At 38.8% G+C, this 22,364-nt stretch overlaps 1 protein-coding gene across 2 annotated transcripts in view; it reads left to right on the top strand.

The window, feature by feature from the left end:
* The window catches only part of LOC129742595 (serine-rich adhesin for platelets-like), a 28,168-nt gene extending 8,542 nt beyond the window's left edge, over nucleotides 1–19,626 (top strand). Inside the window, exons 2-6 of one of the 2 annotated variants that reach the window (XM_055734515.1) lie at nucleotides 8,253–8,484; nucleotides 8,565–8,748; nucleotides 8,810–14,482; nucleotides 14,618–15,244; nucleotides 15,580–19,626. In XM_055734515.1, the coding sequence (XP_055590490.1) occupies nucleotides 8,254–8,484; nucleotides 8,565–8,748; nucleotides 8,810–14,482; nucleotides 14,618–15,244; nucleotides 15,580–15,635 (6,771 nt within the window). In that variant the 5' untranslated portion in view covers nucleotide 8,253 and the 3' untranslated portion in view covers nucleotides 15,636–19,626. Of the gene's footprint in view, nucleotides 1–8,252; nucleotides 8,485–8,564; nucleotides 8,749–8,809; nucleotides 15,245–15,579 lie in introns of both variants that reach the window. The other variant, XM_055734514.1, reaches the window with a different exon arrangement.
* Nucleotides 19,627–22,364: the final 2,738 nt, after the last annotated feature.

Below are 22,364 nucleotides of genomic sequence, written 5' to 3'. Positions count from 1 at the left end.
TATTCGTTGAGAAGCTCTTCCAACAGGTACATTTATTCGTCGAGAAACTCTTCCAACAGGTGCAATTAAATGATGCCCAAGCGGATTTTAAAGTTAAAAAAAAATATCGTATGCGTTTCATTTCAAACTCGTAGTATTTTAAGCCTTTAATTGCCTTCAAATGTGCTTACAAATTAAAAAAAAACTAATTTTTTATGAAGCAAAACTTTTTCCGTCATCGGGGAAATTTTTTTCAGAATGCACATTGCCATTCGGACGTGAAAATGAACGCGGAATTTATATTCACCACTCTTGTTCGTTTTCCGTTTTCACGTTCGCTCAGTGCGTTTACACTTCGAGCGGAATGTCAGTGAACGCGGAAAAAAAATTCCGCAGTGAAAATCGGGGGAATTGAAATAAAATTAAGATTAAAGGGCTTTGAACAAGGAAATCAGTTCAAAAATAATCGTTCAACCATTCCGCATCTATTCCACCTAGTTTCGCAGCCATGAAATGCAGCATAGTCGAGTTTTTGAAGAATATAAGTTTTTTCATTTTCACGTTCGAAAGAACTGTAAATGCACCTTAAGAGCTGATTTGACTGATTTGAGGGCGTCATATCCAATGCAGTTTGGTTTTTTCTGCTAGCTCTAGTTTTTGAAATTCAAGGGTGATTTTTTGAATTTTAGAACTTTTCTAAGATACTTAAATCGAAGGTTTCGAATCAATGATAAACTTTTTCGAAGACCGCGAGTAGTTTAATCTTCTGAGAAAACTGAGTTTATTCATCACAGCAGGGCCGTAGGAAGAACTGAACTTTTGAAAATACATCCTAAAAATTGCAAATGATCATTAGGATTTGTATAAAGAATCCTTTAGCACCAAAATGGGAAACATACGATGGTTGAAATCTTGAACTTGCCTCAAAATCTGGTGATCTTAGCTTAAGATTGCCAGAAGTTCTCACGCATATATTCCGGAGTATTTGACAAAAATCCAAGAACTATTCATCAAAAACCAAGAAAAAAATTGAAAAATCCAATCCCATAAATCCCATTTTCAAAGGTAAAAATGAAAGATTAAAATTTTGTTGTACAAATCGGATTTATGCAAACTCGATCCAATTCCTGTGGATCGATTTTTTGTGCAAAATGAACTATAATTCAACTAAATTTTTGTCATTTTCAGCTGAATTGTGCAAACGAACTGATTTTGGTTTAATTTTAAAATCGAACAAACAATCAGAATTATCATCTTGCAATCTCTTGCAATTTAAATCCTTACCGAAATAATCATCTTTCTAATTTTATTTTGATTTACGAAATGAGTCTGAGGCTGATGTCATGCTGAAGCAACTAGCAACGCAACGCAACGTTCCAATAAGATTGCGTTGCAACGCATTGGTATGTCATGCTGGCGCGACCTGTGACTTTGAAATTCCCTACAAATCATCACTTCTCTACATCTGATAATGCTTTGAATCGTCTCCTTTCTTTCGGGAGCCATCAAAAACTCATCAAATCACGACCCGGATTGCAAGAATGCCAAAATTTGAACCGACAAAATTCCTTGTTTTTTTTGCCGGAACTAAGAATTCATGAAAATTTTCTCGCCGATTAAGATATTTTTTAGTTTATCATCACAAGTTCGGACAGATCTTCGTACTATTGTGCTTAAAACCCGGAATCACTGCTTCAAATCGAGAAAAAACAATATTCCTATTGGATTTCCTACTAGTCGCGCTACAAAACACATTGGCATCAGATTGGTCGCGCTATACAAAGCGACCAGTATGACAGGTCTGCGCGATTTCCATGGAGATCAAATGAGAGCTGGTTAGTCGTGTGAACGTTGCGTTGTAGGTCGCGTTGCTAGTTGCTTCAGCATGACATCAGCCTGAATCGGAGTTTTGAACCTGAATTGAAAATTTGAAATTTCAATCATGAATCCATAATAATAATTCGGATGTTTGGGTTTCAATGATTATTCTTTATTTGAATTATGTATTTCTTATCCGACTTGCAAATCTATATAAAAAATAAAAATTTTAAATGATTATTCCAATCGATATTTTGAAGCTTTGTTATGTTTGAATTTAGCAAAAGAATATAGTTCATGAAATTCGAATTTGAATATGACATAAAAACTCTATTTTTATATTTGAAAAAATATTAACTAAATGTAAAAAATGTGTATTAGTTTTGAAGGAAATGTAAAACCAAATTTAAACGACTATTTCAAACACAGAGTTTTATTTAAATTTTCAATGGTGATTCGATCCAAAATCAAGAATCCTAAACTGGATATATAGTCCGAAATAAAAAAAAAACAAATACAGTTTCGATTTTGATAATTAGAAATCAGAATAAAATTTAGCATTAAGGAATGCATTACTAACCACAAGTGAGAAAATTTTTAAAATCTGTTGCTGAATTTAGAACCTGGGATTAGATTTCGAGGTTTTGACATCAGTTTTGAGTCAAGATTGTTACCATCGAATTACTTAACTCCATCATCACAATTTGATTTAAAATTGAAAATTTTTAATGTAGAGTCGAATATCTCGCTTGCTTTTAATGGACCCTCATGGTGGGGGGAGTTTATTTGTTCATAATTTAACCCCAAGAAGCTGACTCAAAATAAAAATATATGTTGAAAAATTAACTGTAGCTTTTTTCACTGAAATCAAATTCACATTTTCTGCATAACAAAACTAACCATCCACTAAATGAACCATAAAATCGTTGAGAATTTTTTTTAATGCAAAAATATTTTATTTTGCAAAAAAAAAAATAGATCTGTGTCAATTATGTATGAAATTACTTTTTTTAAATTATAAATATATTTTTCTATTATTTACAGAACTGAGTCATGCTAAAAATATTTAAAAAAAATCTTAACTGCAGTAGAGGATTTAGAAATTTTATGGCTGCTGCAAAAAATACATAGTTCCTTTTAAAATTTCTTTCAAAATTTGCCATTTCAATTTTAATTCAAAATTTTATCTTGAACTTAAAATTCATTTAAAACTACAAAATTATAAATTACAATTTTACTACGCTATGAAAATCAAAAATAAATGTTTCTAATTTTTATTGATATACGATAATAGATTTAGATATCATTATTTTGATTTCTTTATGCATTTTGATTAAATATTAATTTCAAAATTGAAATTCCTTAATTTGAAATAAAAAATACAATGGGTGAATCTGAATTGAATTAATGTTTTTAATTTTTCTTCATCTCAAACTTTGGTATGCTGTTAAATAATCCTTAAAAATGTTAAATCAAGACGATGCAACTCGTTGTCCATATTTTTTTTTAACTTTTAAAGTCAGAATTCAAAATAGAGATCATGATTTCCATGTTCTGCATTCGAGTAGATCGTGGACTGCAAGCAAAAAACAGTAAGTATGAGTTTTCAGTGTCTGAAAGTTAACTGTGCTAAAACTCAATTTTATAAAAAAAAACTATTATAACAACGATTAATTTTACAACGATTTTTTAATTTATTATTGGCCTTTTCAATATAAAACATCTTTACTGAATATTAAAGAAAATCTTTTTTAAACTTGGCTGAAAACAGAAGTCAAGTTTTTCGGAAAACGGTAGCGTCAGCTGAGGTTATTATGAACAAAGATTATTCTTTTTTGGTCTTATCTGTTCAAAATTACTTAGATAAATTTGGGTAATAATGAACGATGTTAAGATTCTTGTTACGCAACAATTTTTAGTGTTGGCAATATTTCTATATAAATCTAAACACTGCGTCTAAATAGGAGTAATGGTTTTTCAAAATTTACCCTTAATTAGTCATGGGCAATTTTTAGATTCACAAAGGAACAGGGAATCATGTCATACAATCTCATATTTACCCATTTTTAGAAACTGATAAAGTTATGTATAACGGTTTATTCTCAAGATCTTGATGGTTATTGGTACACATTTAAATAATAAAGATAAGTTTAGATAATCAAACAATGCCTGAAAACAAGTGTTCATAATTACCCCGTATTTTGCAAAAACATGAATTATAAACAATCCTCTGTGAATCAGTGAGATAAATTTTTAGTAAAAATTTATATTACACTTGAAGATGCATTTATTACTGAATGTAAAAATTCTGGAAACAACATTTTAACTGAATTTATTGTGACAAGAGAGTAACATGATTCAACGCCTTCAGAACAGTTTCGAATATTCTCGGATTTTGTGAGCTGTAGTTACGCACTTGGTATTTGTAACTTATGAAAAAATGATAGAATGACGAATGATTGATTGAAAAGTCCTGACACACCATTTTTTATTTTTTTGTAAACATGACTTAACCCATAAAGATTTTGTGTAGGATGTTTTTTTATCATTTAAAAAAAATGTGATGAAAACCTTAAAATAGAATCGAGTTCGTCGAAGTGTTCAATGATTTGAGTGTTATGAAACAATTGAATATGTTAAAAGTTTTACTATATTCCGACGAAAGTAGATAATTAACACTAAACGTACGGAGGCGGTCAAATGACGGTTTTTGAACTTTAAATGATGATTACGCCTTATATAACTTTTTTTTCGTAAAATTAACGACAGGACTATTTTTATTTTTAAAATGCAAGTATTTTTGCGTTTTTAAAATTTTTCTAAGTGTTACGGTTTTCGAATAACGCATGTGGTATACCTATTCATACCGCGAGCGGTCAAATGACGATTTACACTGTTTTCGCTAAAACTCTCTTGTTTCTCAACCGATTTCTACAAAATTTATAGTTTTGAAAAGCTTATAACTCGACACAAATATGTTTTTCAGACAATTTTGGAATTGGAAAGTGGACGTAATTTGTCACATTTTGGCATCTTTAGATTTTTAAAATACGAAATACATAATTTATGACGACTTATCAAAGGTAGCTCCATCAAAGGTAGCTGTTTTTCGAACTTTTGATCAATTTAGATTTTCTGAGACAATTCCTACACCTAAATTCAGCTTTGCACTGGATTTTGAGTACGTTAACGTAAGGTTTGGGCAATAAAACTATATGCAAAAGAAAGATAATTTCATACCGGTTCTAGTGGTGTAACTGCATTGGCGGTGCAATGCTTGTCAACAATATGATAAATAAAACAGTGAAGTAGTTTCTGAATTTTGAAAAGACAGCGCAAATTCTTGCTTGGCAGACGGGCGCAGTGGGTGGTAATATCTCAAAGCTATTTTGCACAAGAAGACGGATGAAAGGAAACGAAAAAACAAACAAGCATTAGCTAAAATTTTCTAGTTTTTCTTCCAGAAATATATTTATTATATTTTTGTCAAGCATTGCACCGCCAATGCAATTACAACACTAAAACCGGTATGAAATTTTCTTTCTTTTGCATATAGCTTTGTTGCCTAAACCTTACGTAAACGTACTCAAAATCCAGTGCAAAGCTAAATTTAGGTGTAGGGATTGTCTCAGAAAATCAAAATGGATCAAAAGTTCGAAAAACAACCACCTTTGAAAAGTCGTCATAAATTATGTATTTCGTATTTTAAAAATCTAAAGATGCCAAAATGTGACAAATTACGTCCACTTTCCAATCCAATTTTTAAAATTTTTCTACTGTAACAGGAACAGTTTTTTCGGTTGATTTATTGAAAAGTACGGGTTTGACACAACTTTTTTACATTTTTTGTGGCCATGATCTTAAAAAAAAAATAAAACAATGTTCCATATATGCAACATATAGCTTCTAACTTCAGCTTTCTCAGGCACTAAGTGATTTTTTTTTCGATTACTAAATAACTGATTTACAGCCTTTTTTTTTCCTGAAGCATATTTTTCATAAAAAATTTTTTGGACTTTGAATAACTTTAAAATTATTGACTATTGCTGAAAATTTGAGTCGAGTTATAAGCTTTTCAAAACTATAAATTTTGTAGAAATCGGTTGAGAAACAAGGGAGTTTTAGCGAAAACGGTGTTTGCCTTCATTTGACCGCTCGCGGTATGAATAGGTATATACAAAGTGTCGGTTAAAGTCAGGAAAACCTTGAATGTTGACCGGGAAAACCGGGAAAAAACGGGAATTTGAAAATTAAAATGTTGTGGCCACCCTGTTGGTGGATCATGGGATTTTCACGTAAATCGAATTTGTCTTCGTTTTGACGGCAAACAGCCATGTGAATTTCACGTACGGATCAAGTGAATTTGTATTAGCTTCGTAGTGATTCACGTATAGGTCCGGTAAAAATTCACGTAGTGAGCGGCTACGTGAAAATCCAGGTGAATTTAAAGTTTCTATTTCGGCTGAGTGCCCGTTACGCGGAAGGTGGCCCATGCAGCCCGATTAACGTGGAATTTTGGTTTAACGGGTTTCTACTGTATTTCTCGATGTGTAACTGAGTCACAACTGACGGAACCCTTGTTACGCGACCCAACAAGCTCAAAGGTTGTATAGAATCGCTGGCTTTCCAGCTGCAAGAAGCAGCAGATTTTCCGAGAGAGTTTCGCCTGGTCCGTGCGACTACTCTTTAAGCTGCAAGGCGCTGTTTTTTTGTGATGTGTATAACGAGGGTTTCGGTTGCGTCGTGAGCTGAGCTTAGTTTTCCGGTTGTGTTTGTGTATACCTACTATCACCTTCCGTCTATCCGTCTGTCTGTAGGGGATTTCGCCGCACCACAATGCGATGAACTGTCAGCAGCTGTAGACCAGGTTAGAGGAAACTGAGCAAAGGCGAGACACGAAGAAGGTCGACTGATTGGGCACATCGTTCTTCTCATTTCAACCCCACTGTCATGTCCCCTCAAAAGAGCCATTCAAACTTTTTCCCCATAAGTATTGGAGTTTTTTTGTCAATCTCCGAAGTGCTGTTTATGACAGTAACAAAGGGGTGGCAATGTTGATGAGCAGCGAGTTCAGTCCAAACGAAATGTAGAACTTTTGTATACATACTTCTCTCATTGAATCGTATAAAATATATTAATCGGGAAGGATTTACATGGAAAAACAAAACGTGACAGTTGGGATATGTTAAGCATGACATTCCGTAGCGATTGGAGTTACTTTTCTCTATTGTGTTTTTTTTTTTTTTTATTTTAAGAAGTTCAAAAGAATACTTCCAAATTTCCAAACCGTTAATTCCAAACCGCACTTTAGTGTTGGTGAAGCTCTGTTAACCCTACATACATAGCAATGGTTTAGTATAAGCAATTGAATAGTTTTTAGCAACTACGAATATGTTCAAATGAAGGGTGGAATTTTGAATCAATCGACTGAAGCCTAGATAATCGAATCAATTATTTATTTATTTATTTACATAGTATTCCGTCTCACGACATAACTTGACGAACATAATTCCTAAAATTCACTCGGTCCATGGCAACCGTTCACCTCGCTCGTTGCGCCCCCGCTCGTCTTGTTCCTACCGGATTCGTAGCGAGCACCTGTTTTGCAGGACAGTCGTCCGGCATTCTCGCAACATGGCCTGCCCAGCGTATCCGGCCAGCTTTCACCACCTTCTGGATACTGGGTTCGCCGTAGAGCCGCGAGCTCGTGGTTCATCCTTCGCCTCCACACTCCGTTCTCCTGTACGCCGCCAAAGATGGTTCTTAACACTCGTTGCTCAAATACTCCGAGTGTACGCAGGTCCTCCTTGAGCAATATCCATGTCTCGTGCCCGTAGAGAACAACCGGTCTAATAAGCGTCGTATACAGGTTACACTTCGTGCGAGGGCTAAGTCTTCTCGACCGCAGTTGCTTGTGGAGTCCATAGTAGGCACGACTTCCGCTGATAATTCGCCTCCGGATCTCACGGCTGGTGTCATTGTCTGCGCCGAGTGTGAGCCGAGATAGACAAAGTCTTCCACTATCTCCAGCTCGTCGCCGTCGATCGTGACCTTGTCATTACTGGACAAGCGGGTTCGGTCGGTCTCGGATCCGCAGGCCAGCATGTATTTCGTCTTGGACGTATTAATCATCAACCCAATCCTTCCTGCTTCGCGTTTCAGTTTGCGATAGATCTCCTCCACCGCCGCAGATTATCTGCCGACTATATCAATGTTGCGAATCAAGTTGCGTAAAATTGTAAATAAATTTTACTATATCGTTCAAATATGTCATAAATGTTCTACATCTAAAATTTATAAGCAGTTTTTATAAGGGGAAAAAATAATTACCTGCCATCCCGCACGAGCTACTTGTCAGTTAGGAGACCTGGAACTGGTCTTGGGCGCGCTATAAAATAATGTTTTTTTTTATTGCTGTAACAAGGTTATTCACCGTAAACTGTTTGAAATTACAGAATGGCGGCCGATAGCGACGGTGAACAACAACAGAATACGACTAGTATCAGCAACACCCGAACGCTCAAAGCCGTTGTCATTTGCGAAGGGAACCTTCAAGATCCAGATTTTCAGTCGCGTCTAGACGGACTTGTGGAGAAGCTAACTTCGTTGGTGGAAGAACCAGCATCCACTGACGAGGACGAGGCCAACCAGGATAGAAAAAAGAGTGGAAAACTTACGGTAGATAAGGTAATGTATCTTCTTAATAGAGTACCTACTCCAAGAAACTTTCTATTATAATCGAATCGATTTTGGTTTGTTGTTTGTAGGTTGAACCATGGAACAGTGTCCGGGTTACTTTGTCCATACCGAAAGAGGCGGCCATCAAATTACGGAGGTTGGCTGCCGAAGGAAACAGCGCCCTGCGGGCTCTTGGCATACTATCCGTACAGCTCGAAGGCGACACCGTTTTGTCGCTGAGGTTAGTGGGGCAGGAAATTGTGCTCCGGACGGGTAAGAAAAGTTTGTTACAAATTGGTTGAAACTAGTTTCTTAAGTTCTTTTCGTGTTACAGATAACTCGGCAGCTACTGCGCCAATTTCTGGTATTAGTAGCAGTTCTAATAGTGGCTTAGGAGAGCTAACACGAATACTCTCCCAACAACAGCAGCAGCAACCTCAAGTGCAGCTGCCGCAAGGACCACCTGCCTTACCATTAGCTGAAGATGGTATTGTTGCTGGTCCTTCGAAAGTTGTTGCTTCTCCTCAAATGCAGCCAAAAGTGTCCCCAATAGCAGCGACTGCGACCGTTGGACCAGCACTGGTTTCGACACCTATAATGAACGGTCCAGTTATGGCAGCAGTCGATGGTGCAGCAGTGTTCAAATCACCCAACACTATTTGTCCAATGGATGGCAAACTGCCAGCTCACGTGCCAAATGTGGTAGACAGTCGAGGAGGTAGCGAGTATCCGTTCGAAAGTATGACTCAAGCAAGGGTAATTCAACGGAGAGAGAATACCTTGAACATGGGCAATACCACAGTGACATCCGCAGCAATGGCTTCACTACAAACGGTAGCCTCAGGTCCTGCTGGTGTTGTTGTGAAAACGCCTACCGGCAACCATTTCGTAGCACCCAATCCACCTGGTAGCAATGCACCACCTCCTTATCCGGCCTCATTAACCGGAGCGAAAACTGTTATGCCTATCTTAGGTCCGCCGGGGTCTGGTTCAGGGCACATCGGTAATGTGGCTATGACTAGCCCGTTATTAGTAAATTTGTTGCAGAATGAAAGTGCAATTTCACAAAGCTTGGCGGCTGCGAAGAACAAGTCCAGCGGCATAAACAAACACCAAGAACCTTCAGTGGGGGTTGGTGGCGTAATCTCTAAGGTTACAGCCGGAAGTGCGATGAACGCTATCAGTGAGAATGAACAAAGTGTGAACAGTGGTGTTTCTCAAAAGACATCAACATCAACGTGTAACATGGCTGGTAGTACTAGTAACAGTAGTAGCAACAACAACAGTAGAAGTAATAATAACAATCCAGTGCATCCAGTGATCAGTGGTAATAGCGAAAGTGGTGTCGTAGCCACATCGCAGACAATAGTAGTCAACTCTGGTGTAGTACCAATAGCAGCGGGATCAGCCGGACAACCGATCAGTGCTAGTGCAAACAACACTAATTCGAACAATATGATGACAAACAGTAGTAGTTTAACCAATACCGCTAACAACAATCAGAGTGTTATAAATGTGCAGCCTTCTCTTATAACTCCACCAATGTCAGTGCCTTCTTCAAGTAAACACGTTAATGTGCAGCAACCAAGATTTAATCTCGGCCTCAGTGGGGCTGCAGTAGCGCGACCATCTCAAACCCAGCAGCAACAACAACAAACTCTTCGACCTCCAGCGGGCATGATTCCGCAGCAGCAGAGACCTCTACAACAGTCACCACTACAACCAACGCATTCCCAGGAACTAAGCTTAAGTCGGTTTCCAGCTCAACAGCAGTTTCGGCAACCAGCTATTTCTCAACAACAGCAACAGCGGTGGCCTTCGGCGACTCCCCAGTCGATGGATTCGGCAACAAAAACCAGCTTTCAAGAGTTCACTCGTTACCAGATGCAGTACAATCTTAGCCAGCAACAGTTGAACAAGCAACAAACCGTGCAGCAACAAGCAGGTGCGAGCGGCGATCTCCTAAGTTTAGGGCTAGGTGACTTACCGGATTTGGGAAAAAACGATCTGGATTCACTTCTGCCCACACTTAACTCGGTTGATTTGGAGGGAGCATTTTTGGACGGCTTGGACCTGGATCTTGAGCATTCGCTAACTCCAACTGGAATAAAACAAAACGTGCAACAGGCCGCGGAACGGAAATGGAAACAACAATTTCTAATAAATCCGCTAACCGGAGAACTGGAAGAAACGCAAACAGAAGAAACTGAGGACAACGACGAAGAGCTCTTGAAAAGCTATCCGGAATTTAATTCTGAAATGTCCAATTCTTTATACTCAGATGATGATGATAACTCGTGTAGTACAGGGTTTTCAAAGTTTACATCCGATGTTAGCGATACTGAAAGGTCAGCAACATTGGATGGGACAGGTGGTTTTGGTAATAATCTGTCAATCGCTTCCAGTTCATCGGCTATGTCTAAATTGGGCAAACCAAGTAAAATGAAGAAGGAAAAAGCTAAAGATAGCACTAAAAATTCAACCAAATCTAAGGAAAAGAAACCGAGGGAGAAGAAATCCTCATTGAAACAAGTCAAAACTGTGGCCAAAATAGTGTCGACGGAAAGCGGTGGAGAATCACCCGGAAGTCAAGAAGCAATCAAGTTGAGATTGAAGTTGGATAAATCCGAGGCCATTAGTGTAAGTTTGGTGCAGACACCTGTTGCAAGTGGAAGTGCTCCAAGTTTAAATAGCAGCGTTGGTGGAAACAACAAGAAAGTGCAATCATCACAAGTGCTAGCAGAGTCTTCGGGAATGCCGCTTAGCGGCATTGGAGGAGTTTCTAATTCCACATCACCCGAGTCGACGATACAAGCTTTACCTTCGGCTTCTTTACAGAATATACTTTCTTCTTCCGGTACTCCTGTATCGGAATTAGTTGGGCCAATCCAACAGTCACAAGCTTCGTCTACCCAGACTTCACAACAAACGTTCGGTAATAATAGCTTTATGGGGACAAACAACAGTGCGGGCTTGAGCTCTACTGCGACAACTGCAAGCAGTGGTGGAGGTACTTTGTCATCATCTCCTGCGGGCGAGGAGCTTCGTGTGCCCCCTTTGCATATTAGTCTTCGAGGAAAAAAATCAGTTGTTATCAAAAATTCCAAAAAGGATAGGAAGAAAAGCCAAAGCGGTGGCGAAGAGGATAGTGACGGCAGTGGGTATCAGTTTAGTAAAAAGACTACTATCAAACAACGGAGCAGTCATTCAACTGACAGCAGATTAACAGTGGTCATGACAAGTGATGCTAGTATTCGGCTTAAAGTAGAAGAACCTGGCCCGTCGTCATTGCCATCGTCACCAAACCATCATAACCATATTCATATTGGTAGTACGATGGGAAAGCTAAAATCGAATAAACTAGAAGATCTGAATCCATCGACAATTGCTGCCAGCAGTCCGAATGATTCGGGTCCGATACCAGATCACCAACACAAGCGATCCGCATCGGATTTGTTACAAAGTCCTAATGGATTGATTTTGTGTCCTGAAAAGAGGCGTCGTCTAAGCGCTGGTCCAAGCGACTTAGTAGGTGCTAGCGGTGGAAATAGTATCAATGAAATCAATGAAATTTATGAAACTCTTATTTCTTCGACCGAAGGAGGTCCCATCGGGTCAACCAATGTTGGTACCTTACCCCAGTCATCACTGCTAGCAGCGGCAACGTCGTCAGCAAAAAACTTGAAGAGCTCCAGCACGAACAACAGTATCAACAACAACAACGCGTTTGGCAAATGCACTAGTAGCAACAGCGGCAGCAACTTTAGCAGCAGCAGTAGCAATAAAAGTTCTATAAAGCCAACGCAGTCGAGCCCTACGACGTCGTCTGTGTCATCGCCTGGAGCTCTAGTAGTCGCATCAAACACTCTCAGCTCGACGCAGTCCCCCTCGAAGCCTTCTTCGCCTGTACCTTCTTCTCCGTCGTCGGATAAAATAACGGCGACAACCAGCAGTGGGAAGCCTCCACCTGAGGAAACAGTGGAATCTGGTTCCGATTCAAGTGGAAATTATCCCAATATCAGTAGCAATCCTGTAACCACTACCTCAAGTCCTGAAGTGTCCATCAATCAGCGAATAAGCACCACAGTCACCCATCATCATCATCATCATCATAATCGTCCACCGGAAAAGGCCGGAGATTCTCCAGCTTCGACTTCTAGTTTCAATGATCAATCTCCTAATCATCACCAGCACCATACTCAACAGCAGCAGCAAGTTCCATCCATAGCAAGCGCGAGCGGACATCTGCACAGTTCACAGGGAGTTCGCGGATCTCCCGGATCTCAGGCTCAGGGAGAAGACAGCGGTATCGAATCCATGGATGCCTTATCGGAAAAGAGCCCTCATCAACTATCACATAGCCCACAGGGGACCGAACCGCCTGGTTGCAAGCTACTTCGAGTTGACAGTCCCAAGGACAAAGTCGTCGTTTCGTCACCACAAGAAGTTGAACCGAAGGAATCTCTCAAAGATGATTCTAGCAATAATAATAATAACACCAACATAGACGAATACATAGACATTGAGGCAGCTCTTGCAAAAATGGAAGGGTTGAGTGACATACAAGTAACAGCAGCCACCACCGTAATCGAGAGGCCGGTCAAATTGAATGGCGATCACACGACTTTGATGAAACCAAACCAAACAGAGGAAGCACAAATAAAGCTGGATAGTGCGAATCTAAGTAAAATTCTCGATGATATCGACGACGTTGAGATGGTGGTGATGTCGGAATCTCCAACTACAGCAACCACTAACATCAAAGGGAACAGTATTGATGAAATGTCTTCCAGTGCGCATTCAGGAACAATTGGGGAACCCGTTCAAAAGGAACCAGATGCGGTGACAAAAGGAGAAGAGGAAGAAGACTGGCTTTTAAAAGCGGAGAAAAAGCAGCAGCAGCAGCAACAACAACAACAGGAGAAAGGGGAAGCGAATGATATACTCACTAGTAATAGTAACAATAATCTGACGGACAAGGCCGAGTTAAAGCTCGATACCAAGCAACTCGTACTGGAAGATTGTTGTAGCAATAAAGAGGTGTTTAGTTTAAAAAGCGAATGTGATAGTAAAATAGTTGATTGTAAAACTGTAATTAAAAATGATCCCGAGGAGGCTATTGTTAGTAGTGTAAAACAAGAGGATGGCCAAATAAAAAGCGGGCCAAAAAACAGTTCCAGTGTTGGTGATAAGAACAACGATCTATGCGTTTCGGAGAAAAATGGTAATGCTTCGGAAGGACGGAAAAATGTGAAATCTAGCGGAGTTGAGCAACCGATTCTGTCGGATCTGAAACCCCGTCATGAGCAACCACCGCTGTATAGCTATTCTAGTGAGAAGGCGCGCGAACGTAGATCTGCCGCAAATTCTACTTCTTCCAATTCATCGACACCGACAGTGGTAGATATTATAGATCTTGACGATTCAGGAAAGTCTGATTTGGATCCGCCAGAGAAACAAATTCATTCCCCATTGTCGATCGACATTCCGACGCATCCGGAATCAGCTGAAAAACGAATAAGAACTCGTGCTTCGAGCAAGTTGGAAAGCCCATTAGAACCGCCACGACAGAGTCCATCCATTGATTCACCTGCTGCTGAACGGTTGAAGAATACCGGAGCTAAAAATGTTTCTACAGTTTCAACTGTGTCTGTCTCCACAAACAATAATGCTTCCGGGGGTGATCGTTTAAGTCCAAAAACATTACCCAAAACAACCAAACGGAAACGTCAAGGATCGGAAAGCTCGACTCAGTCTTGCTTAAGTGATGACATTGCCGTTGTTCCTAGTCGAATCAAAAAACCCCGAAAAGCATCAGCTCCGACAGCCGCTATCACAAGTTCCGAAAGGCAGAGAAAACCTCCGTCTGGTCGGGGAGCAAACCTAAGGAAAGCAGCAACGGCACCGGTAACATCCACTGCATCTACGTCACCCACTACAGCAGTTAGCACGACAATAACAGTGGAAGATTCTTCAGATAGTGACGAGCCGTTGATTGAGATAGCGGGTAAATTTCGTTCCTCTAAACTAACCAAATCAAGTTCTTCATCTTCTACTACCACTTCTTCTACTACAACAACTACTACAATTACAACTCCGTCTACAACATCATCAACCTATTCACCATCCTCCTCCACAACAGGTACGTCAGGTACGGTAACAACGCCAACTTCTGCCGAAGAAGAGAAACCCGTTCGAAATTCAAAATCTACTTCCGGGGCTAAAAACTCTTCGACAAGCTCATTGCCAGCGGTAACGTCTAATAATCCTTCCAACAAGCAGCAGAACACACACCTTCGATCTGCATCTGCTTCTTCACACACCCAACAGCAAACTGCAACCGCGACCCAGGACGAAAAAATTAGCACCAGGAGAAGTGTTCGCATGACTACGTCTACTCTGTCCACTGCGGCCATGAATAACAAGGCCAAAGAGAAAGCCGCTGCTCAGACATCGACAGTTAGTGAAAATCATCGAGACTCGTCTAGTTCTCCAGTTCAGCAAAATCACCATGTGGGTACTGGCGCTGCAGGTGAGCAGCAGCAGCATAATAGTAAAAGCAATAATCACCAAGCTAATAATCACCAGAACTCGGTGGTTGCTGCAGCGGCTGTATCGATAGGCAGTGGAGGATCAATTAAAGGCAGTTGTAGCAATACTAGTGCGGAGACGAAAGTGAGTGCTACTGCTGTGGTAGCGGCTAGTGTTACAGCTGAAAGCAATGTTGCCGGTAGCACACCAGAAGGGCGGCGCAAAACAAGAAGCGCAGGTAAGTTGCTACCTATTGACTACTTTTTAACTGGTTATCGAAAATACAAAAAAAAAATATTTTGGAATTTATCGATTATCGAAAAAGTTATGGTGATTGAAAACAAAAAAATGTGAAGTCACTTTTAGCACACAGATACCCTCCAAGGCGCTCCTTTGAAATTTCTTATAGTTGCTGTAACTCTAAATAGGAATCTTGAAGAAGAGTTTACAGAAACTCGAACTGGCTGAGGTTAAAAACCTGTTCTAAATATACCATGTTGGTTTTCCAATAAAAATATTTCAAGTTGATTTTAGATTAATGTACTATTTTCAAAATTATTTTCTTTTTTACAGGATTAGAAACGACCACCGAAGGTCGAAGAAGACGTGCATCCCGAGACAGCAAGTGACCAATCGCAAATGCCTCAGCCGAGAGTAGCTACAGTGGTAGAGTCGGCTCCGCTGCTGCTGGAGCTGGCCGTCGTCGTAGCGTTCGTCAGCTGTACGATTCAAATCAGCGTATGAGAAGTCGATTTCTTTATTCACACTTTTTCGAGCACACAGATGATGAGGATGAGCAAGACGAGGTTCATGAAAATGACTTCCATGGAGAAGACTTTGATGTGGACGATGTCAGCAGCAGTAGCAACGTTGAAGAACTCATCATAAATCGACTCGAATCGGAAGAAGTGCCCATAGAAGCCGACAACGAAGTGTTGATTATGAAGACTGGTGACATTGTCGATCCACTCTTCAGCGAAGAAGTGGATCCCCTTTCTGTGACTGGTAGCGGTTTATCGGACCCGGTAATAACGACAGCAAAGGGAACTAAAGGCGACGTCAGTGTCAGTCATATGAAAATCAACGGCCAACGCAACCGAACATCGGCAAGTGAGGTATTGCAACAGCAGCAGTTGAGTGGACGATCTACTCGATCAAAACACATTTCCGGATCCACTGGAGGAATAACACGCGGTTCCAAGGACGAAGACGATTCTTCTTCGTATCCAAATGAGATTGTTCTGACCACCAACAGTGATTGTAGTTTGGATGAGTTTGTGTCCTCAGACGATGATAGCAATGTGGAAATATCTGTGGTAACTATTTCTTTGTACTAATTGCAGGGGCGAAACAATTATTTACACTGTGTCTGTATCTGTGTGTGAAAATGTTATGAACCTGCTTTCCTTTATTTAAGGCAAAAACAGCTTTTCCGAATTCTTATTTTATTCTCCAGACATTTACGTTACAACATTAAAATAATGTTTTTGTAAAATGGATCTAGTTTGTAGCAACCAATTGTACAGATGGTGTAGTTCAGTTTAGATAATACAAAGGAATATTTATTTTCTCAATATTTAACTTTTTTTTGTGTTTATCACACTGTGATAAAGTAATGTAAAACTTTGGTTTATTTCCCATGATCAATATTTGTTCAATGAAAATAATTTTGGCCAATAATTACGCAAAATCTAGCTGTATTATAGACAAAGTTAAATGATTTGATTAGGTCCCTTGATCTTGATATAAAATTACGTAAATATTAACATGTGTTTTGGAAGATTGAACTCATACATTATAATTATTCATCATCTGTCTTACTCGGTTTAGCAGGAAGAGTAATTTAGTGTTGTGTGAGATTGTAAAATTGTTTCTAAAATTATTAAAATCATAGCATTTCACATACACAAACATACACATTTCGAAAAGTGTTATGAACAATCTTGAAAAAAAAAATGTAAATACTTCTGTATGATTCAATCCACTATTGACGATAATATTTGATTTTTTGTAATCAACCTCAAAAAGCAACGATCAGCAACATCATTTCATAAAAAAACTGAATCAAAACAAATTCTCTGTTCACTGGAATTCTGTTTATAAATTGTGAACTTACATTGGATTTCTTCTTTTATTCCAAGTCTTAGACGCTATACATCGGCTTGAGCTTGTACCGTATCTAATCGGGTAAAGTCATGTGTCCTGTTCTCCTGTTTTTAATTCGGCTACCCGCATTAACAAGTTTGGTTTGATTATTTCTGAAATCTTCCTTACAATTGCTACTTTTCGTAGTACTATGCTTGGTGTACTGTGTTGATATTATTTTCGAGTTTGCTTTTTAGACCACAGATTATCCAGACAAGATCCTATCTGGACAAGTTATTCTTTGATAAGGTACACCGGGGCAAGTGCAAACGATCAACTTTCCTCTGTTACAAAAAAATTAAAAAATATTTCTTCTTTTAAAAGTTGTTGTTGTTGTCCAAACCAACAATCTGACATAGATAAACTAAACTTTCTTTCAATTATTCACTAAAAACACGGCACTGTTTGATTACACACGAATTCAAGTACGTACTAGACATGAAAAGTGTGTTTTTGTTTTGCTTTTTTTGGATACAAAAAAGGGCATTCAAATCCGATTTTTCGTCGAAAGGTGAGTGTTTGGGACTGGTATTCAGGTGAAAGCAGAAAATTTATGATAAATTTTCAGTAGACCCTAAAAATTGTGAAAATAATATTCACTCCTGTCAACCCACACTGCGGGGCAAGTGCAAACGACACTACCGGGGTAAGTGCAAACGCACCTTTAAGCCATGTAACATCAGACATTAAAAAAAATCATCTCAAATATGGTTCAGCATTATATTAGAGTGGTCAGAAAGGGTATCCAAAGTGTTGTATCTGAAGCGGATATTCAAAATTCCGTAATGCCTTGGCAAATGAAGGTCTTTTGCTTCAAACAACAGTCAGCAAAACTGAAGTTCCAAAAAGTAATTAATATAGCAGAAAAACAGCAAATACATCAAAAAAAGTTGATAAAACATACCGGAACATGTATTAAATTCGTTTTAGTAACGATACACTGACGCATCTTTGAATAAGTTTGGAGAAAGCATTGCGTTTGCACTTGCCCCCATAAACGGGGCAAGTGCAAACTTAGAAATTTTTTCACAAAAGTGCCGTTACTTTTTACCAACATTTTTTAAATTTTCACTTTCTACGGGAATTTGTTGAGAACCATTTTAATGATGCAACGAACGATAATTGATAATTTTTGAAGATTTGCATATTTTTCTAGGACATGTGAAAGTTGAACTATGGTGAAAATCGTTTGCACTTGCCCCGGTGTACCTTATAGAAAAAAATTAATTCGGCCTTTCTTACGTCTTTCCGTATCCTTCTTGCTTATTTCAACAATTTTTCTTATTATCAGACGATTGACGCGCTTGCAATCACGGTATACTACTTCCCTTGTGTGAAAGTGAGAAACCAATAGCTTCACTAACACCTATTGTCATCCTTATGGAAATCTGTGTAGAAGTAAAGATCAAGTTTTTTTTAGCAGGCCCAACGCGGATTGCTTATGAACAATTCGTTTACACGGGTAAGTGAAATAATTTCATCGACAGTGAATTGAATACATACAAATTGCAAAATAATTATTATGGCCCGTTTCCTGAAGAACTAAAAACAGACAAGCCCTTTCCTCTATGTAGTGATTTAAAGAGAAAAAGGGACACATGTTCAGATGAAAAGAAAAGAACTGCGCTACTCTTAGGATCAAAGTTACAGAATAAACCACAATTTTGATTTTTATTACAGTGATCCCTTTCTCTGAAAGATGGTCAATTATTTATGACTAAACAATTTAATTTAGACAATTGTGTGCACATACGAACATTTGCGAAATCGTGCGATATGTGGAAGAAAAAGTATCATAAAACAATCGCACCTACTACCCCCTCCACGTTGCGCTGCTGTTGAAAGCAAAGCATTCTTGTATAATATTCAAAATCTGTACATTTTACTTAAGAATAATAAAAAATTCTTCAAATGCATGAAACAACACAAAGAGTCATAAACTCCCCTCTCATCATTAGAACAAAATCACACAAATCGAAACAAAATACAATATACATTTACTTACACGTGTTCACTTTCAAACTCATCAAGCATGAGAAACACCCACACAGTACACTTTTAAACACCCACACGCATGTTTCATCCCACGTAACACGTGCGCTTCGCAGATCTGCACATCCAGTTTGAAATCCTATTGTTTTAGCGCATATTTGTAGCTAGACGAGATCGATACATACACGAGTATAAGCATTCATTCCTTCTCTAATTAGAATGAAGTAAAAAAAACTAAGCAAAACTTAGGAAATCTACAATGAACACGGAAGTGTTACACAGAAGAAAAAAAAAACAGAACACGTTCTTTGCTGGTTCATTCTCAAATAGTTCCGTATGTTTCAGGCGTTGTGTTTTCTCTTTTCTTTCTGTTTTCATTCAGCTACAGATTTTGAAACTAAGTTTAAATTTTGCAACTGGCTGCTTGAGTTACATAAAATAAACACATCTCCAGAAGTTAAATAAATTAACATAGTTGCAATGGTATTAAGTTAAAATGAAAATAGTGTTTCACATTATACTACCGTTGACAGAAAGAGGAAGACCGAGTCTGAACTTGCGGAACTGACGTAAATTTATTTATCGCTTAAGTGTATATGATTTAAAGGAGAGGCGAACAAGGAGTGTAAAAAGAAAACAAAATGATATACATACATTTACAACACGCGTAAATAAGAAATAAAAGCAGATTAAAAAAATGAAAAAAGTATATACATAATAATATTACAACCTACAATTAAGAACACAAAGGAATGAAAAAAAAAAACAAAAACCAAGTAAGAATGAACATAACAAATAAGTAAATAATTTGTAATATTTGTAGATTTGTTTGTGGACAGGTTAATTATCTAAGCTCTATATATATAAATATTGTTGAATAGATATATCGTAAAATTGTGTTAAAAAGAAAATGAAAAGTTGTTTTATTTTAAAAATACACAAAATCTGGATAATAATACCTATAAATAATAAATAACATTGATAAAAATTAAATATTGAAATGATTTGATGATCCGAACTGACATTTATCTACGGGTGTGTTATATTAACACTTAAAGACCTTAAAAAGTGTGAAACACTTCGAGTCTCAAGATCAAAACTTACCTTTTATGTTGGTGAACGCACACCGCACTACGACCTTTTTTTTGTAGCTGACGCTTAGGGGCCGTTCAAATATTACGTAACGCAATTTTCGAGCATTTTCAACCCCCCCTCCCCCCTATGTAACACATTCGTCTCAAAATTTCCAAGCAAAATCCACAAAGCGTAACAAACTACTATACCCCCTCCCCCCCTAAAAGCGTTACGTAATATTTGAATGGTCCCTTAAAAGGGAGCGCATGTAGAAAATTAGAGAAAAATTAACAGTTTAGAGTAGGTAGCTTAGAGTTGTGAGCAGGCATTTAAAAAGTCCAAAATAAAAAGGACATCTCTCACCAAGTTATAGGACTCTTCAGTTGTTAATTCCTTGGGCTGACAACCAAATCATTCCAAACCATCGTCTGGGTCCAATGTTGTTAGCAAGCGGCTTGAAAGTTGTCCGAGTTATTCATCACCGTTCCAAAGTTGTAGGTAACAGAAGAGAAAAATAAGATATTAATTACCCGATAAGAACTCATTTTTAACCGGATTTGTGCCAACCTAAGAACTTAACTACACAATTAACACACGACGTATTACAAGACACGACACTTAACGGTCTTACAAACGGAACAAAGGATTCAAAATTACCTTTTTTTGTGTTCCGGTTTCAGGCTCGATGTTGCCCATCTACAGGTTGATGTCCGACTAATCAGACGGAAGTTACTGGCAGGATCATAATACGTGTGTCGTAATATTCGTCAAAAGATGCAATTTTCCTTTCGGTGAAGGTGAAAAGCGGCGACATAATTGGTGGGTCATCTTCATTCATTAGCGGTTTCTCGGAGGTACTATTGACCATCGAGTCCGATGCGTTCAAATGTGAAGCTTTTCTCACACATTTGTTGAAGATCACTTTTTCCCAGTTTACGGAGTGATCCATTTCCGTTGCGTGGGCAGCTACGCTGGTTTCATTGACTCTGTTGTTGTTTACAGCATTTCTGTGTTCTTTGAGGCGAACTTTAAATATGCGACGAGTTTGGGCAATGTAAACAGCTGGGCAACTTCCTTAAGGGTGTATAGGACTATTTTTTGTCTGGCCTGAAAGTGGTTTCATCACTTCGGTACTTATTTCGGAGTATTTTGAGGACAAATTCGTTGTCAAACCCGTTCGAAAAACCCGCCTCAAGGATTTTAATACTCTTCGAATTCAGCCATTTCCATGGGAATATTGTACAGGCGGTGCGCTACAGAATGGAAGGCGGCTTAGTTTTGCACACCAAAGTGATTGGAATCTACTGTTATGTATCAATCAGTTGAGATTGGTTTCCTATTCCAAATTTGATGGTGTTGTTCTCTTTGCTTGAGATTTAGATATGAAGGAAAGCGAGTTTTCCCTCAACTTCCTTTTCCACTGTGAAAGTTATCGACCTGTGTTTGGAGTCTGCGTGAAATAACACTCCTTTACCGAGGCAAGGACGCATCGACGTCACCAGACACGTGGGAAAAGTATGCCTCTTTTTTCCAAATCTGCTCCCAAGTTGCTTATAAAAACATACGCCAAAAGGGGGGACTGTTTGCTGCCCATGCTAAGGCCAAATGTTTGTTTAAAAAACTTACCCCGACATTTGAAGAAGTTTTGCTTCATGCATACTTCTGCAACTGCAAGCACCTGCAAGGTAGGTTACTATTTCGTTGGGAAGCACCCGGCGACGTTCAGATAGTGCCCTCGTAAGCTGTTGAGGGTACGGTACGGCACTTGCTCATAAGTATAAGCAAGACGAATCACGTGTTTCTCCCCATAAAATTCTCCAATAAACTGAGCTTAAGCGTTTGCAGATCTTATGGGAGCTATTAAGCAAACACTAGCCACACCATGTCCTCCATAGAAGAGTTTAGATTAGTTATACCGTAATTGTTTTCTCCCCTCGTTCAGTGTTCCACCGTACACGATAAAAACAAACACAAATCGTCGCTAGTGTATTGCTACCTCACTCACTCACACGCTCTCTCGCAACTTACTTACTTACTTAATGATCCCGCGCCGATCCTTCGGTGCATAGGGCCGTGGTAAAAGACCTCCACTGTTGACGATCCGGAGCCAGCGTCTTCATCTGGTCCCAGTCAAGATTCTCGTCGAC

Source organism: Uranotaenia lowii, chromosome 2, assembly GCF_029784155.1.
Source record: "Uranotaenia lowii strain MFRU-FL chromosome 2, ASM2978415v1, whole genome shotgun sequence".
In the NCBI taxonomy this organism is placed as follows: Eukaryota; Metazoa; Arthropoda; class Insecta; order Diptera; family Culicidae; genus Uranotaenia; species Uranotaenia lowii.
The sequence above is the reverse complement of the archived record's forward strand: the minus strand, read 5'-3'. Positions and strand labels throughout refer to the sequence as shown.